The sequence below is a fragment of the Acromyrmex echinatior genome, chromosome 2 (genome assembly GCF_024713525.1).
Source record: "Acromyrmex echinatior isolate Ae372 chromosome 2, ASM2471352v2, whole genome shotgun sequence".
NCBI lineage: Eukaryota > Metazoa > Arthropoda > Insecta > Hymenoptera > Formicidae > Acromyrmex > Acromyrmex echinatior.
Window position 1 is genome coordinate 22732595 of NC_141853.1, and position 20655 is coordinate 22753249.

Consider the following 20655-nt stretch of genomic DNA (forward strand, 5'->3'; position numbering starts at 1 on the left):
CACATTTTTCATTCCCCCGTCGTAGTAAGATCTCACAATTTTTTTTGTTTCCAATTTAATATTTATCTGCTGATGAAAGAAAATTTGAGATGAAGCGATTATACCCCCTTACATTTTCCGGAGAACAATGCGATAGCGAGATGCATGATATCTACACGTTCCTTATTAGATATTGTTGCTGAGCGCGAGAGGGAAGCTTATCGATGATAAGCGTCGTATGGAGGAATTTTTATGAAAATGTAATGACAGTAAACAGGAACGAGGGACGTCTTTTCATCGTTCTCTCCGATCGATCAATCACCCGTATCTATCTATGCCGACTCTTTGTACGTGATGACACTTGAGGGGCGGATAGTTGAAAAGACTGTACTTCTCGCCTTTTCGTTCGGTCTGACATTTGAATGACATCTGGGTAGCAAGGCATTTAAATTATTTATTTTCCAACATTTCGTCTTGAATTTTACATTGCCTGAATGTAACGGAATGAAATCTGAAATTTTTATGGACTTTAGCAGAACTCAGGGATTTGGAATTTTATTTTTAAATTTAAATTTTGTCTCTTTCTGAAAACATTGAAAAAAAATCTTTTTTTTTAATAATGCAAAATATTGACAATCATTTAGCAATAAATATGTATGGTGGATATGTTAATAAGCGAGATGTTTAAAATATATTATTATGTGAATTATAATAATATTGATTACAAATTAATGCATAATGTGCTATTAGTATTTCTATTAGTATTGTTTATTAAATAAAATTTATCAATTTTAATGTTAGTATGTGAATATGTAAGTGAACAGGACGACTCTTCACTTGGCTGTCAGTACTTCAACTTTAAATTTAATTAAAATTGATGTATCGAGGGTTGTCGATATTTACTTGCATTTATCATTTATAATACCCGCGATAGGTAACGATAGACATCTCGTGGGAAAAAATATTTTCTATATCCGTATACTATATTCCATGTAATATTTTCTCGAGTGTTTATAGAACGTTATATTGCTTAATAGCATAAGTTGATAAAATTGCTGTAGTATGAAGGCGATTATTGTATTTTAAAAACAGATCATAATGATTTTGAACGAAGTAAAACTTTCCAGCAACGGAATATAATCATATATTGTGTGACACAGTAATACATTGTGTGACACAGTAATATGTGTCGACTTGCAGCTGAAATGTTGCTTATTAAATGATAATAAAGTTTTATTTATTTCACCTCCATAGTCATTTCACCCCAAAAAAATAAAAAAAAAAGACTTCATACATCTATGTCTGAATATATCTGAAATGTAATCTTGAAATGTAGGTAATCTTGAAATCTCTTATCAAAGTATCTCAATCCTAGAAAAATAAATAAAATGTAATTTGGTATTCGTGAAGTGATATATAAAATGATAACACAATCGAATGTAATATTTTAGCTATATACGATTGTATCTACTTGTGTCATTGTTGGAAAATATAGAATCATACATTGTATTATACAGTGTCGCCTGTATACGTTGCTGGAAAGCATTTGTTTTTATTAGTATTAAAATTTAATATAATACACATGATTTCCGATCCTTTAAATATACACATAGATGAGCCATTTTTATTTCGGATTAATTTTCATTACTTTAAAAAATACACAAAAATTAAATGATTTTTACATATACTTTAACATTTTTAGAAAGTATTTGTAAGATTGTGTATTTAAAAAAATTGTATATAAAAGTTATAATTAATTATTTAATGTTTCTAATTTTTCGAAGATAAGAAATGTGCAAAACACGAATGACACAATCATGTATACTATACTAAAGATTAATAAAGTGCAATATTCAGTTTATATCGAGAAATAAGAGGATATGTTTTTAGGAGATTTATATCAATATCGGCGACTTTCTTTTATTTAAAAATGTAATTTTAGAGATAAAATTTGTTTAGGGTATTCTGAATATTATCCGCTTATTTAGGCCTATTTTCACAATATATAATTACTTAAAGATTAAAGGTTACCAATAGATTCATCAATGAAATTCATTCATGAATTTCTTGATTACTTTTAATCTTTACTCTCTAAATCTGAATCAGTGGTAGTCACTAATTATATATATATGTATACTCAGTGGCATACTTTGCACTGTAATAATCAATGAAATTCAATTATTATAAAAAAGGAAGAATATTTGAGCATTATATAACTAAAATACTGATACTTTATTTATTGAATTAAAATATTGATATTTGCACGTTAATTTCAATCTTCCAATACCGTATTCATTGAATTTAAGCACTAAAACAAGGTTAATTAGATCACACAATAAAGATTAACTAAATTAGGAATCTCACATTCAATTCACTGATTACCAGTGGTATACTTGATACTGATATCACTGATTATCACTGATTCAAATTTAGAGAGTAAAGTCTAGATCCGGTAGGCAACTTTTAAGACTATTTTTAGAATTTGTATGAAAGATGATAATCTTGTTATAATAATATCTTTAGAAAATGTTGGTTAAATATATAAAATATATATTAATAACGTACCTTATCACCTTGTTGTAACCCCGCTTTGTCGGCGAGGCCACCCGGCAAAGTCCATACGATGTATGCGAAGGTGCGCCCGTCCGATCCAGTCTTGCCGCCTACCACCCTCATGCCAAATCCACGCGCTGCAACAAAGGGATGTGGGCTAAGAACGAAGTACGTATGCGAAAAGCAATATTACGCCGCAATTTCCGTGGATATCTCTTGTCTTCGTGGGTAGGATTTGCGTCATCGAGGATAGGAACACACCGAGTTGTACACGTGTCGCACGTCGGCGTCGCGCGGCTCGCTTTAAAGAGAAACGCAGTTTATATGTTTCACAGCGATGTAACTCGCACAGTTTCCCCCAATGTTCTTCCCACAGCAGAATTCATACGTATTCGCGAGTGTAGTTGAAGCTACAACGTCAGGGTCTAGGAAAATAATTAACGCCCTCGCTGTAAACGCGAGCGGTAATTGCACCAATTGTTCGGGTAACAATGTCACGTTGTTAGCGAATCTAATGCGTATGCGAGTGCTTGTAATTTAGAAATTTAGCTTTGCAAATTGTTGTTCGATCATTGATATTTCCACTTTTATATAGAAGATAATAATTTAGGAAATAACAAACTTTAAGGTAGTTAAACAGAATGTTCATTAATTATAAAATCTTCAGTATCATTTATGTATATAATAATTTTAATATAGATAATTTTTTATTTTGCAATGTCTCTGCAATGTCATCGCACACTGAGAGAAATGTATATGTGACTTACAAAAATTTTCTTTTTAATTAAAAAATTTTATTCTAATCGAAAGGAAAATTTTAGTGAACAAATGTAGAATCTATAACGTTATGTATTATTAGGATGCATGTTCTCTTTTCTAAATTGATTTAGGCTGATAAAGCTATTTCAATGCTGTGTTTCGCTGAATTCAGCGATTAAGCGCACTGAAATACAATCCGACATGACCAAACCAATTTCGAACTATCGGCTCTAAGGATTTTGTATATATATAACATCTGGATAAACCTTCGCACACTACGATCAACTATATAGATTCGACAGACAATCCCCCTTATTACCGACAACCGCAAATTCTACGAACTCTAAGTGGATGAAAACTTGTGTGACGTGTCTGCAAAGTTTTTGAAATTACTTGAAAGTCAGGCAAGAACATCGAAATTCTTGTTCTTTTATTTAATTTTATATATCATGCAGTTTTAAATGTATCTATATCAATCGTTACGGCTTAATAGAAAAAAATTATAGAATATACTATATTGATCTTTTCTGAAGAATGCTAATTTTTAGGAAAGCAGAAAAGTTAATAGACATCCTAAAAAAATAAGGAACATAATTTGAGTTCTAATTGCAATATTCATACAAATATGACAAATATAAATTTGAAATCTATTTCAAGTATATTTGCGAATTAGTTTTCCATTCCCAGCAGAAATTGAGTTTGTTGAAATTGACACACAAATTAATGTAGTCGCAGAATTGTAGAAAATATCGCACAGTCGTAACTGTTCTCAACCGAATGACGGATTGATCGCGTTTATATCGAGAAAATATAAAACAGATTAAAAGTTTTGCGTTATTTGTGTAAATAATGAAATAACCTTCTATCAATATTTTAACAAGAAAAAGCTATATGCGACGAGGATAGGCAAGAGAAAGGTATAGGAAGGAAACAATAAAAACGGAGAGATTTGCCGATAATAGTATATAACATCCTCAATTTTGGCCCTCCCTGTACGATGGTGATAAAAAATTGATCGCCAAGTTGACTTCTCACACTTTTACACGTGGCAGGTTATCGTCTGCAACAGAATTTCGCTCGTTCCTCACGTCTACATCGTAAAAGCGAATTTACCAAGTTTTCTTGTAAATTTTGTAAACTGAAATTGTAAAAAACGTGTAAAAAAATTTATTTCATTGATAGATTTAGCAGGATAAAATGTTGAAAGTATTGCTATCCAATTTGAAAATATTATTTACCTGATATACATATCTACTATACTTTTTTCATTCAATTTAAATTTCTCCATTCTCAAGTTTTAAAATTTGTTTAAAATTCTTTATGTTAAACAATTTAAGATTTGAAGAAGATTTAGACATAAGAATAGGTTAATTAATATCAGAATAATTGGAAGACATATTTAATGCAAACAAATTTTTTGAAAGTATCTACTGTAAATGGATCCATTTACGTGAAGATTCAATTAAAACTAATCTCAAAAATTATTTAATATTTATTGTTTATTATTGATAATCTTTAACGAGAGTAAACTATTAAATATTAAAAATGACTAAAATCCAAGTAATATTTTAAACATTTATTTTTTATGTGCCGGAAAAACAGGGGAGAAAGAATTAATATATAAATGACTAATGGTCCACATTTGGATTCAACATACATTTTTCATTTTAATATTTCATTTGTGGAAAATATCTTCTTTCTTTTGATGATTTCCACACTCATCGACAGAGCTAGTAAGGTCGTGTTACTAAGTAAACGATGTGGGCGTAATATAAGGATCTTCTATCTCTCCTTGCCAGAAAGGCGATGACAGTGTGGGTTGAAAGGGTAAGAGAAAAAGGTTGAGATGTCGGAGGCACAGTTTGATATACGGCCAACAAACACACGAGTATATAGAACGAGCTCTTATGCCGTTTCTCGGTATGCACATTGCGTGCACAGGCAACATCTTCGCTTTCTACACGTCTAAGCCTCCCTCGTCAGCCGTGTGCCATTCTTGTCCGTTGCCGGTAATGGTATTGTCCCCATATTAGCGTGAGAAATCCGAAACACGCGCGCGAGGAGAACCACTTAATTAAGTGTTATCGTACTGGCCACGTGTGTAATTTCGTTCTGATGTGTACGAATTAATCCTGTTGCTGTCGCGCACATAATCTCGCCGTCCTTTCGCATGCTCGAATCGTGAGGGAACATTCAGCAAATCAATAAATTTCAATGATTTTAGATAGAGACATAGCTTTTCGTAACTTTCTAGTGATGTAACTTTCTGACAATATAGTGTAAAGAATATAAGATATAGATTATTAGAAATTAAAAATATTTGTAAAAAATATTCTCGTTATGATGACAGAATAGGACTTTTTCGTCCATTTGCGATAGTGTTTATGCTTCTGAACAGCACATATTGAATATTTATGTTCTCAAGAAATAATCATGATTGTATAATGTAATTGTAAGCCCGTCACTGCAAAGAGATATTGTTTGCTGTCATAAATTTGCATATTAAAGTTGAAATTTGGAATAAACCCGCTTTACCCTATAGAAAATCTACAATATTATAATCTATAATATTATAATCTATAATCCCTCTCTAGATAGTATTTATTTGTTACCTTAATGGTGAATATAATTTGCTTTTGTATTCAAGTAAATATTATTTGAATTTACAGGAAACTAATGCTAGTTCACAATGACTCGTACAAACAATATCAATGATTCAGCGAATACGAATTGTACGATCGAATGAAATCATCGCAGTTGACAAAGAGTCAAAAAAGTCACATATTTGAGATAAATCGAGTTAAAGCCTCACGTCAATGTCTCGTGGTCGAGTCAGTCAGGGTTTTTAATTTTGGCAATCATCAAATATCAATCCTATCCGACGAATTGATTGATTCCGAGCTATCGTATATTGATCGACGTGCAAATCTACATTTGTATAAACGTGACTTTAACGAGGCATGACGTAGATGTAAGACGCGACGTCGTCCATTTAAATGATCAACGTCATTGAATTCTCAAGCGCAGCGAGATTATCTGTTAATGCTTTGACGAATTAGTTAAGGAAAATCTCGTTTACGTCAGGATAGAGCTCCAGTAGTAATCCGGTTAAAGGTTTCGCTTGCATGGCGTTGTAATTATCAATAACAATTAGTTATGATGAATTATGATCTGTTATGACCGATTATGCTCAGCTATGATCAATCCATGGATGCATAAATTTTCTTTCTTTTATGAAAATTCGGAAGAATTGTATTTTATTATTAAATTTTTATTTTAGTGTTTTAATTCTTTAATCTATCACTTTCTGAATTTATGAATACGCCTGTATAATGTTTTAAATATGATACTGATGAATATAATTAAATATACTAAAGAAGTTTTAAACATATTTTAAGCAAAAGTTTTTTAAGTGTACTTAAGCAAAATTTCGCAAATTAAATGTTTGAGATCCTTTTACAAAACGAAAAGATACGAAGAAATACAATAAACGCTTGAAAATGACAAGCTAATTAAAATTCATATTGGTGTTCAACAATTTGCAAGAAGCGCGATTTAATTACGAGTAATGCACAAGTTGCATAATTATAGACTACGTGCCAGCTCATTTACGTGTTGCTCTATTGCTTGCGATAATGATGTTAACTTTGAATTATTACAATATTATTATCATCGAATTATTTTGTGAACGTGTAAAATGAAATTAAAATTTAATTATAATTAAATATTAATACTTTTTTCTGTTTAGTTTAATATTATGACATTTGTCAAGAAATACCGTGTTTATTGTTAAAATTGAATCAAAATTATATACATATGGCAAACCATGTTGCTGGATAATGGTAAAGTTGGAAATAATAGAGGAATGGCCGTGATAATGGGAAATGTCTGTTCATAGCCACAATAGCGTACCTGTTGCGGACAGTTCAGAAGCTCGAAGCACAACTCCTTTATAGATCTCATTTCTAGACAACTTTTTCTTATTTTCTCGACCCTCTTTTACTCCTCCTTAGTCAACTTCGTGGAATTTAGTTACTATTCCGAATCAACTTGCGAAATGTTGAAAGATTAATATATGATGTTTGTAATTTTGCAAGAAATAATTTAAATTTTGCATGACGTTTAATAATATAATAATGTCAACAATAAGATTATATACATATAATATTTTATATATACATATATAATAGATATTTAATAGTTTTTTTAATAAATTAAAATAAAATTTATATTATTTTTATTTCGCTTCTACAACTAGAAATATCTTTGTGAAGCAACTGTTTTTTGAACTACCTTGTAAAACAAAATGAAAATAATTTAATTCGCATATTCTCATAATTTTCTGTAATAAATGTGGCACAAAAAGATCTTGCCCGGACCCGTGTAAATAATAATAATTATAATAACAACCTTCATCTACGCTTGCAATGTAGTACACGTAAACTCGTACTTTTTCTCGTCTGTCATTTCCAGTAAGTTTGCCCTAGTTCGCGTCATTGCCGGTTCCCCGATCCTTGAGGGCAGATAGTTCAAAATGTTCAAATGAGAAAAAAGTTCTTTTAACGGGAATATTAGCATTTGGTTGATGATCTTCCTTGAGATACAGCATTGTTGAATGCAAACGAGCGCTTGATAATTTGGAAATATGGAAATATGGAATATATAAAGCAACAGACAGACTTGAGAACAAAAAAGAATAGTACTCATACCTCTCTCTGAGAATGCTGCTTTCAAAATAAGAAAATGTGGATAAAACAATGCTTACTTTTATATAATAAGAACGCATTTTATATTTTACAGTCGATTTAATTTCATGTTTTATTAAATTATTACATATATGTTTAATAAAATTCGTTCAGAATTCATTATATTTAATATAAATGATGTTATAAATGTTTATAAATGTTTATGAAATTTTCCATCTTTTTGTATATACCTACTTTTTAAGAATCTCTGAATCTTGTTTTAAATGTACCTATATGTATATGTGTTTTAAATTGTTATTTCTTTCATAACTGTATTAAAAATGCAGTATGTATGCGATTTATCAAGATCCATTTTCATGATGACATTATCAAACTGATGAATGACGTTTTATGATTATGCGTCTCAAAATAACAATTTAAATACGTCATGTCGAGATTAGAGACTGAGTCCTCGCGCGCAATTAAACCTTGGTAGCAAGTCCATGTTTTTCCGCTCTATTCGTCGACGTCGTTTAATTATAATTATTGTATGAGTGAAATAAATCGTCTCCACTTACTACTGTTTTTGCGCGAAGTATAACGATGTCACGCGCATGGAGGCGACAAAGCGAGAGGCGTTCCGTTTTAAATTACAGTTTGCAGCGCGACACGATAACTCATACTCTGGAAAACGTGACCTACGAATTAATTTGCATTGTTACTGAGGTTTACATGCGAGCGTCGTCACTCATAAAGAATTTTTACAGTTTTGCGTGTCTATCGCAAATCGGTCCTTTTTTTATCGCTCGCTCGTGAGATATGTGAAGTCAGCTACGACATTCTAATAATATGAGAAGAAACAATTATAGTGCCAGTAGTAATTTTTGCAATCTAAATATTTTTTTATAGAAATAAAATTTCGTACTTTTTATACTAAATTTAAAAAATGAAAACGTGTTTAATACAACACTTTTCTTTTTAAAGTATGAGAAAATAAAAAATTGCAACTTTTAACACAATTCCTATCAGTACCATTTGAATTTTATCATTGAGTGTAATTTGAAATTATCATTATTAATTTTATACGCTTTATATTAAACAGAACATTTAGAGACGAAGCGTCAGGTTGATCATTTACTGCAATTTTAGCAGTAAATAATCAACACGACACTTTACAGTTTTTGTTAATTATCGTGTCTTTGTTAGTAGAGTGTAGAACAAATTATTCCGTGCGCTCTCTCTCTCTCTCTCTCTCTCTCTCTCTCTCTCTCTCTCTCTCTCTCTTTCTCTCTCTCTCTCTACAATTATTTTTAAACTAAATTCCGACTATTACATGTTTTTAAATAACTTTTTAATCTTTGAAGCCGGACACTTGCAGAAAAAGTGTTGTATTGGTTACTTATTGCATTTCTAACATTCTTGATTTTAATTAGGGATGTATCATCTTCGGATCGATTCACTAAAAATCTTTTGCAAAAAGATCGCTTTGAAATAGTCCTGTTTATTAAAAAAGAAGTGGTTCTTTAAAAAGTGATCGGTTTAAAATTGCTCCTTTTAGTTAGAAAAATAAATTTTATGTAAAATAGATTGGTTTAAAATCGTTATCATTTAGAAAGATCTTTTGAAGATTGGAATATTTGTAGTTTTAATAGAGTTCTATATTTTAAAATTGTTTTTAAGTTTAAAGTTTCGGTGGTTGCATATTTCCAAATAATTTTGTAATCTCTAAAGTCAGTATGATACTTTCAGGAGAAAAAAATGTCATGTATATAAAATGTCATTGATAATTATTTATCACAATTCTAGCGATAATTTTCCTTTTAGCAAAATTTAATTCTCTAAAATTGCATTTCGCATCGAGCAACATATAGTATGCATCCATCAACAATTATATCGATTTAATCCTTTAATACTTACGCAATTGCGTTTTAACCACGAAGATCAAAATTGAGCTTGTAATTATTGTACATTATATCGCTTTTGAGGATAATCATGGATCTGCATCGGTTATGGAATAGCATATTCTTTGGTTGTTAATGCATCGATTAATGCTCCATGTTGAACAACAATGTACTAATTTATACAATAGATTATTAGATTACATTTATTAGATTGAAAGATAAAATATTGAGCTATTATATATTTATAATATACAAAATTAATTATTTAATAATCTCCTCTACTGAATTGTCAAGAAAGTTTTAAATCACCCTTTGAATTTCACATACAAATTTATTCAACAATAACGACAATTATTCCTGAAAATAAAGACTATGTTGACCATTTGCCACCACTCTATTAGCTGCCGGATTTGGTTTCGGTACTATTAGTCTAGACGGCACTTGAAGTCCTACCGACGCAGTTTTGATCTTGCATCGTTTATTTACGGTCTGTTTCGCTCAATGAAACATTTCTTACGAAGACGATTTGAAATTGAGCAAATTGAGATAGCTTGATGAATTGATAGCTCATGAATTCTTCGCATTTAGAGACTCTATAACAGAGTCTAACTACGAGCGTAATTTATCAAAATCCTACGAGTTAAAATTTAACTTATGCTGTTTTATTCTTAATTAAAGTTATAAAGTGAAACAGTATAAGTTAAAGTGAGAGATAGTGTATATGAGAAAGGTATATATATCTTTCTCCCTCGCAGAATTTTGACAAAATTATTTGTAACCAGACTCTGTTACAGAATTTCTATTTACATCGAAAGAATCCAAATAATACCAAGACCAAATCCGGTAGCAGAATAATAGACGTCTATTAAGTTGGCACAGCCACTTCAGTACAATCAAACGCGACCTATACCACATTTTTTTGCTAATTTTTTGCTCTATTCTTGATTTTTTTGCTCCAGCTGATTCGCTAAAACTCATGGCTGTGCTAACTTAAGATTAAAGTTAGCACAGTCACAAATAAGAAAAGCAGCAAATGAAAAATCAAGTATATATTTTTAAAGAGCAATTTTTTTGCAAATTTTTTGTTCTATTCCCGATTTTTTTGCTTCATCCGATTCGCTAAATCCATGATTGTGTCAGCTTAAAACTAAAGTTAGCACAGAAAAAAAGCAAAGAAAAAAAGCAGCAAATAAAAAATCAAGTACGTATTCTTGAAGGGCAATTTTTTTGCTAATTTTTTGCTCTATTCCTGATTTTTTTTACTCATTGTTTAAGTCAAAAAGTTCGACCAAGAGTGTGGTTGTGCTGGTTCGCGTACAAGAGTAAAGTATGTTAAAGCAATTAATTACTGGACTCATTTTGGTCTTAAAATGTTTGTAGAATTAATTGTTCTAAGAATATTGCAAATCAGAATTTTTCGTTTACTGTTTAAGTCGAAAAATTCAATTTCTTGTACACGGGCCAGCACAGCCACATTCTTGGTCGAATTTTTCGATTTAAACAGTGAGCAAAAAATTCCGATTTGTGATATTCTCATAGCAATTAATTCTACAAACATTTTAAGACCAAAATGAGCCCAGCAATTAATTGCTTTAATGTACCTTATTTTTGTACGCGAGCCAGCACAGCCACACTCTTGGTCGCATTTGATTGTGCTGAAGTGACTGTGTTAATAGATATGAATAATAGCGAATGATTATTGAACATGATAATTTTTATTTTGAATAATTGCCGTTGTTTCTGAATAAATTTGTATGTGAAAACTATTTTTGTGTGTAACAGAATTTTTCAAAACAATTTTTTGACAATCTAATGTTCTTACAAAATCATTTGAACAAAGCTAGTGCATACATATCAGATTTCAATTAAATTTAATATTTCTAGAATAAATATATATCGAGCAATTTTATTTACAATTGCAGATATACTATTGTACGTTATATATGAGTATAACAAATAATGTTTAATATCTCTCTGTATGATTGTCATACTGACTTTTTTGCGTTACATCAATTTTAATAAATAAAATATGAACGAATGTGATTGTTATATAAAATTGTTTTTTTTATGATAGCATTGACGTTTAGGATATTGGGTGTAAAATTTGCATATCATATGTCAAATACTGTATCCAGTGTATTGTTTGTAATATTATTCGTCCTATTATTTTGTGCGCATGTTTTTGAATAAACAGCCCTGATAATATTCGCCAAAACTGCCACAGCATATGTCCCCATTTCTCGTGATTAAATCAAAACAGATTCCTATGTATCCACATAGTCAACCTGTTGATCGTTAATTCTAGACATCGTTATTCCTCATAGTGCGTTATTCGTTGCCGTGTTCTGTAAAAATATTTAGCCGCCACACAACTAGCGGATCACACCTGGAAATTGTTTGTTCTATCGATTGTTACCTATAAAAATATTCTCTTACGACCTTTCATGCAAGATTAATCGGCAAAAATACAGCTTTATAAAATTCATTGATTTTCTTCCAGTTATATGCATGTCTTTTAATTGAATTTACCAAGATAGAAAATTTTTTGAAAATAATAACAAGCTCCGTTATCATACATCTTTAAAACTAAATTTGCGTAGATTTGTTAATTAATTGTTTATAATTTAGGAATTATGGATACTTGCTAGTGAGATTAGATCATTTTCTATTTAGGAACTTTTGCTTTATCTCGCGTGAATTCGCTTTTATGAGGTCTGTTAGATACGAAGCCTCAGCGAGAGATCATGTCAACGGAGAAGTGATCGACATGTACGTACCTGGATATGCGATGAAGCCGAGCGGTTTACAAACGGACTTGTAAAATACACGGGACATGTCCGTTTGCGTTAATGCGTCGTCTCTATATTGAGGCCGCGACGAGAGAGAGAGAAAGAGAGAGAGAGAGAGAGAGAGAGAGAGAGAGAGAGAGAGAGAAAGAGTCGATCGATTGCGCCCGAATATCGGCGTACCTTGCTGAGAGCACAGCTGCATCCGTGGTGTCCTGTGATTTGCACGAAAAGCTATTATTCGGAGATAGATGTGTGCAAATGCCGGCAACTGCAATTTGGATTCGTGCGCGGCGGCGACAGGTCTTTCTCATGCGCTACAACACCGTTACTATTTATGAAACGTTCAAACCTATGGCTTTTCATATTCGCGGTTTTCGTTGAATGTCTGTTTGTCGAGTTCCACTATGGTTTGAAAAGGTAGAAACGTTTTTTGCAGAGATTTTTATCCTCGTGTTGAATTTTTACTACTAGTATTGATTTAGTTTTTACATTGGAAATTGAACAAACAAAGGTACACAACTTTTAAGATACTGCTTATCGATCATTTTTCTATTTTAATAAATATCAAATAAAATATAAAATATATGTCAGTATTTAATAATAATTCCAATTAATTTATGGGATTTTTTTAATCATCTTATTTCCGATTAATTCGGTTGTAAATACAGTGATAGCACAAATACAGATATTATATCCGTATTTGTTTATCCTCCCGCGAGTTATTGCTTTGTCATCATTCATGGAGAAGCTGTCATTGCGAAATTGTGGCTTGGAATTACAATTGCATCCAGTTACATCCAGTACGTGTATTACGTATCATCACGCTTAATGGCTTTCCCTTGGAATTGCACGAATCGAGAAGTGGTACCATCGTTATTGTGCTTTCTGTGTAGTTATAATAGATTAGTTGTTGATAATACCGTGTGTGTGTTTAGTAGGTGTTGTTCCATGCGTAAGGATAAAACGATATATAAATGGTACTATAGGGAGTAATATACATTTATCAAATTAGCAATCTGCGAAAGCTTTGTTTTTACATAATCGCAATTGTACATACAATAACAAGCGGTTGAAAGAATGATTGTAAAAACAAAACGCACATCTACTAAATTAGATAAAGATTAATTTAAAAATTTCAGAAATGTTTTGAAAGTTGTTTGTATAATACATATTATTAATAAATGCCTATAAATTAAAAGATTTTTATTTTACTTAATAATCGTATTAGCTTTGAATTGAAATTACAGTTATTTATTACAAGTCAATTAAATGGAATTTGATTACGTATAAATAATCTTTACGTAATGCCATATAAGCAACAGTAGTGATGAAAACCAATTATTTTCGTGGAATGCAGATTAATAATTTCATATCTAATCAATGTTGACTCGATGTTGAATTATCTGTTTTATATTGATAAATTATTTAATATATCATCTTAAATTTTAACTTGTTTACCTTATGAAATAAAGTTTAAAAAATTGCTTGTATATTTATTTTAAATAATGCGAGCTACATGACGAAACTGGAACTATTATGAAACTGGAACTGTAATAGTTCATAAATTTTAACTACGATGCGGTCGTCACGGGAATTTCATGTTATTAAATAAATGCATTAACTGTTCTAAATATTAGCGTACATATTAATATTTGATTACAGTGCTCGCAATAATTGTATAACGATGCGAAATTCGCGAGGCTGATGAATATATGTAAATAATAGAAGGCGAGGCACGAATCAATTCAAATTACCCCCCCTTGCAGGCAGGAAATATCCACAATAAGACACATTAATCTCGACTTTATAACTTAACATATAATTTATCAAAAGATCTTCACATAAAAATGATTAATAATTGATTTAATTATTAGAATAATAGCGAATATATTGAAAACACTCTTTTACGTTGTTGAAATTCTGATAATCTCGAACAATACGTTTGAATCAGTTTGTTGTAATTACGTTGGTGAAAACATAATCGGTACAAATTTCTCCGGTAACCCTTGCTGTGTGTCACCGTGTTAAAACGGAGAAACGACGAGAACTCACGTGTATTATAGAGGAAACGAAGCGTCTGAATGCGCAACGAATAATTAAACGTCAATCGCACGCCTACCACTCGTCGAGTGCAGGCTTAGAACCGTTGCTGCCTCTGTCTCTCTCATCTCCGCTCATTTACCTGGCTATTTACCTAACGCATATGCAAGCTGTAGCAGTAGCTATTATATAACGGTTGATATAACTGTAAGCTGTCATCCATTTGGAGCAAACGGTTGGTTGCATTGACAACCTTCGTGTGATGCAGAGGCACCACATTGACAAACGTGTTGTATAGTATGATACGAGATTGGATGATATGTGTAACGATAATAAGTCAATGATACGGCAATGCAACTATGTTATTAAACTATGGTTTTTCTCGAAATCTGGATTTAGTTTATTTTTATTCTTTTCTTTTTAATTAAAAGTATATGACGTAATCTTGGATTTAATCATTCTTGGAATAAACTATGTATAGGTAGGTGTAGATACAAACGATAATACATAATTCATTGAATATGTAAATGTAAGTGATATGTGGAACATTATATAGTGGAATAGTCACAAAGGATCTAAAAGACCGAAGGTATCAAATGGCAACGGAAGAGGAGGATAAACACAAAGCGTAAGAGAGAGAATATAACCAAAGAGAGGAAGTGGCGTGTAAGAGGATGACAAAGAGAGATGGAATTCTCCGAAGAGTGGTGAAAGATTAATGGTGTCGTAGCCCCGATTACTGATTAACTCGGATCCTATCAAAGTACTTCGCGATTCGTTAATCTCTCGATTACCATCACACCAAGCTTTCCGAACCTGTTGCACTCCTTTAGTGAGCGATTATTCTGCGAACTACAGTTGTCTTCTCGAGAAACATTGTTATTCTTATTATAATTAACTATTGTCAGATAGAACTCTTGATCTTTTGCTCTGCTGCGAGTTAGTCTTGACATTTAGATTTTCTATTACGTCATCTTGTTTTTGAAATTTTTATTAATAGTTTTATTTGAATTTCTTCTCAAGTATTGATGATCTTTAAAGGTGAAATGATGATACTATTATAAGAATAAGATTGAAAAATATGAACGGATAATATAAATAGATAATTATTCTTAATATAGAATATAATATAGAAGATATACACACTAATTAGAATAAAAATAGAAATTATAAAAGAAAATAAACATATATATATATATATATATATATATATATATATATACATATATATAAAGTAAACAATTAAAATATTTTGATTGGTGTATTTCGATATTTGAAAAATCACACGAAATCTTTTTATAACATTAAGTATTAAGAAATTCTTCTAGCATCGATTTTCTTAATGTAAGTACGTAATGTATATATCAGTTAGCAAATATTAAGAAAAAAATAATATAATTTATTCGAAATTTTAACGCTTACACATTGCATTAATGTACTAATAATGTCAAAAATCTTAATGTAATTTGTAGTTACAACGGAAATTACAATCGATATTCAAAATTATAAAGATAGCATAAAGTACTATTATCATGTTTGCACGATAAAAAATATCAGCTATATAAATCGACGATGTCAGTGCCGAGAACTGTGACCACTCGATAGAAGTTTGTAGAGTGAATTCAGAATATCGAATCTCAAGTTTCAAGTACATCGAAGATGCTTCAATCAGTAATAATTAGTGTCATTTAATTATAGATACTCACTTCTGTGTCCCTTATCCGTAACCGGATCTCTCCTCAGTTTTACCCTCCTCTTCGCATTCATTCGTGGAGCTGAAAGAAATATAAACGCAACTTTAAAACTCAGTAATTTTAATTAACTTTAATTAATCGTCATTTCTCGTATTTCTATGCTTTAACAATATCCAAAGAAGTAAATCATGAAAATAAATAGAAGTAAAATTATGAAACTAAACAAAAAAGTATATAAATAAGTTTAATACGTGAATATATACAATACTAAAAATTAGTATTGATAAAATATATATATATATATATATATATATATATATATACAATAAAATATACAACAATTTTATGAAATTATTTAAATTTTTCTGTGAAAGATCTTTATTATATATATAACGAAATTCTGAAAAATAAAACTAATCTTACAGATATCAAAACACAGTTGTAATTTATAGATATAATTTAAAAATAGAATTCGTGAAATAGTGTGACAGAAAAATATTTTTTTTCTAATTTTAAATGGAAATGTAGATCGAAGTATGCTCACGGCTAGATAAGAGCTTTTGGAATTTCCACGAAATATGAAAGAACAGGTTGATCATAAAACTGCCATGGTTTTAGCAAATGTATGCTGCTCGAATTAATTTATAACATGATGGATTCAAAAAGAAATGAAATTTATTTAACTGTCGATCATCGATTGCAGAGTACGTGAAACAATTGATAGATATTATCTTACGTAATATCTATCAGTTATTTTACACATGCCGACATAAATCGTAGCAATATCTGTACAAGGAAACAAGCTTAACTGAAGTTGTGTTTCTGCATTTTATGCAGAAGCAAAAAACTGTTTAATATACGCGTCACGGCTATTGTATAAAAGGACCGCGAAGCGAGGCGAAGTGAATAACGTCGAGATTTTTTTAACAATTCCTTTTTTTTTTATAATGCGCCCTGGCAATTTCTGCTCGATGTAGCATAAGAGCGATTTTAGGCACAGCCCCCGATTAAATCTCTTCTACGTTTCAACCTTACACTTTGCCTCGGAAAGTTGATCTGTAGATAAATTTGAGATAAAACATATCGATGTGACGAAGTGAAAATGAAGTAAATTTTTAATTTTTTGAAACGTAGAAGAGATAGATTTGTTCAAAAGACAGAAGCAATAATAAAAAGTTTTAAATAAAAAATAAGAAAAGAAATGAATCACGTCAATTATTCTTGGGTTTACATTATCTTTTAACGAATTCGCGTCCTATCTATGCCAATTGATAGATTACGAAGTTATACAATCAAATTTATAGAATAATTATTTAACGAATTTAAAATACAATAAAAAGATATTTTTTACTGAACCATAATCTAAGTATAATATTTAGAAGAACTATAATATTTAATAACTATAATATTTTAACATAAAAATATACTATGTGCATATATATATATATATATATATATATATTGTGTAAATAATTAAACAATCTTTTTGCGCATGTTACGATTTGATCCTTAACATTTGTATTTAGTATTTTTGATATTCATGTACAAAAACCGACAAACAGGAAATTTTCCAACGTAATTGCGTATTCATTATACGCATAAAGAAATTGTTTAATTACGTATAAATGCACTTTCCAAGTCGGTACAACTTTAAATGTACAACGAAAAACGTTGAACACAATTCTGCGCGAATTTCATTGGTAGGTTAGCGCTACGCTACAAGTTTGAATATTGTGTAATTATTTAGCATAGAAAATGCGCGATTATTTTTCCGCTTTTCATTTTTTGCATGTTTTATCATGATGCATTTATTATTAATAGGCAAATTAATTTATACTATATTAAATAAATTGAATGCGAGACTAATTTTCTAAGCTTAGGAGATCTCACAATCTTTGTCAGGTCAACAAGCAAGAATTTATCTATTAATTTGTTTCTAAGAAGTATTTGTATACGATCTGTTTCTATTTAAGTAATATTTATATATGATTAATATGGTATATTAATTTTACAACGAAAAGTGGAGGAAAGATATAACAAACTTGATCATAATACAATCTAATTAGTTTTAAGCCGTTGTAAAAAGCAAATCTTCGAATTAAATTATGAAATGTTTTTATTTTAAATATTAAAAATTCTATGAAATTAAATAATTGGCATTCTTTAATTTGTGTGTATTCATAATTATACATTTTTATCACGCGTTCTTATAAATTTCCTTTAATTCAGAAAATATTTCAGAGAGAGACCCTATCCTTACGAGACCTATAATTACATGACCCATTAACGATTTTAACAAATGACTCTGTGCAAACTGCGTTATCCATCGCAACGATGAGCTTACACATGGTAAAATTACATACAATCACTTTAGTATGAAAGGTATATGTTATCTTCGCATCTCTGCTTTATTCTCTTCCTCTTTTTATCTTTCGCGATCCTCTCGCGTTCCTCTCGCGTTTCTCGTTTCGTTTCATGCGCAGTTTGTTGCATCGCAGTTTATCGGCGGGATAGACGATGCCGTAATCTGCCTTCCGATCGACATGTCGTTAATGAACACGTGGACAGATCGCGATTCCCACGTAGCTCTTGCATGGCGTGTCAGATCGCGATAACCGCTGCAACTGCAATCGATATTGCGCACGGACCTACGCTAGGAGTTGCCTGCCGGGCGAGAAAAATGAAACGGTCGTTTTTGTAGCTGTAACTCGGTGTGACCCGTCAGTGAAGAGAAAAATACTACGTCGAGCGGTCTCGTGATATCTTCGGAAAACCGTAAACGTTGGAAACGATCCAAATGTTTCTTGCGTGCTTTCAAGTGTCCGCTGTCGATCGTCAATTTCTTATAATCGTAAGAGACGACAGTATCGCCGTCGATTAATTTCTTTTATTTTTCGCGTTATTTCGTTGTCAAATAACGATCGTATAATCTCAAAAGTTTATAGAAATAATCTTATAAAATAATATTTGAATGTTAGACACAAATCATTATTATTTTCATATATACACTTTATAATAAAAATTATTATATATTATTATTACTTGAGAAAAGGGACATATTCAATTATAAATATTCTACAAGATAAAATTATTAATTAAATAAATTTTGAATTTTCTCTCGGAAGATATATATATATATATATATATATATATATATATATATATATATATTCCATGAAATTAATATATTAAAGATTTAGTCTATATGTTTATTGAATTAATATTTAAACTTCAAAAGATAATTTTCCTTTAATTTTAATTAAATATGATGAGAAAATGATGGGTCGCTTTTATAGAAAGGTTTAAAAAATTAGGTCAGCTATAATAAAAAGATAGTGCATCGTGACTGAATTAAGTTACTTAGCTCTAGTGATGATAAAATCATTTAGCTAACGCAAAAATTATCTATTTCAGATCTCATTGCATAACGGTAAACATATTTAGAAATCACGCTGCACATGTATCGTAATCGTGAGTGTTTAAGCATAAGAATTATAATGATTATCTATCTTATTTTAAACATTCGTTTTTAACATTAACTTTAATCAGAAGACTTTTAAATAATATCTTGCAGTATCTTATTGAATAACATTTTTGTGTTTGAAAGATAATTAAGCTTTTTGTTTTTTTTTTGTTATAATAAATTATGTTTATATTCAAGAATTGTAGCAGAGAAGACGATCGATTAAATGCGTTTAAATACGCTTCTTTCTACTGTAATATAAGCTTGTTGTTAAAACGAACATAAAATAGGAATATAAAGCATGCTTTTTGAGATATTTCTATATAGCTCAATAATCCACCCAGAGAAATATGTCGAGACAGGGCTATAGCACGATTCGATTCCTTCGAACAATAAAAAAGCAACTTTAAATTCGCAACAGGCTAAGTTATGATTTCACGATTCCACTTCGTGCAATTTGATATACATATTTAAAAAAATAAAAGGAACTACTGCTCTCAAATTACAGACCACGATCTTAACTCTTCGAGTAAAAATCCTTCGCTATATGCATGCATTTTAATGATTGTTATCATATGACAAGGTTATTCCTTTCTCTTTGCAAATTTTTAAAAATTTTTCGTAAAAAGCAAAATACATTTACTATCAGTATGCAAAAAAGAAAAGTTTTCTCATAACAAATTTAAAAGTTCGCTGAATTTTATTAGATAAAATTTATTAGATAAACGTTAGCGATTAATAAACGAAAAATATGATATATTTTTATCCCGGTTTGTTAGAATATATTATTTT

The 20655-nt window shown here is 30.4% G+C and overlaps 2 protein-coding genes across 8 annotated transcripts in view; one reads left to right on the top strand and one right to left on the bottom strand.

Annotated features, from left to right (window-relative positions):
* Fife (regulating synaptic membrane exocytosis protein fife) overlaps positions 1 to 20655 on the bottom strand; it is a 173474-nt gene that overhangs the window by 52264 nt on the left and 100555 nt on the right. For all 6 annotated transcript variants that reach the window (XR_015544060.1, XM_087402721.1, XM_011064335.2 and 3 more), the window contains exons 11-12: positions 16413 to 16481; positions 2545 to 2669 (exon numbers count right to left, since the gene is read on the bottom strand). Coding sequence is in view for 5 of the 6 variants with exons in the window: in XM_087402721.1 (XP_087258847.1) it covers positions 2545 to 2669; positions 16413 to 16481 (194 nt within the window). In the remaining variant the exon portion in view is untranslated. The remainder of the gene's footprint in view (positions 1 to 2544; positions 2670 to 16412; positions 16482 to 20655) is intronic.
* Positions 1 to 20655, top strand: part of LOC105150938 (Coiled-coil domain containing 56) — a 162563-nt gene that overhangs the window by 21007 nt on the left and 120901 nt on the right. The gene's annotated exons all lie outside the window — the stretch shown is intronic.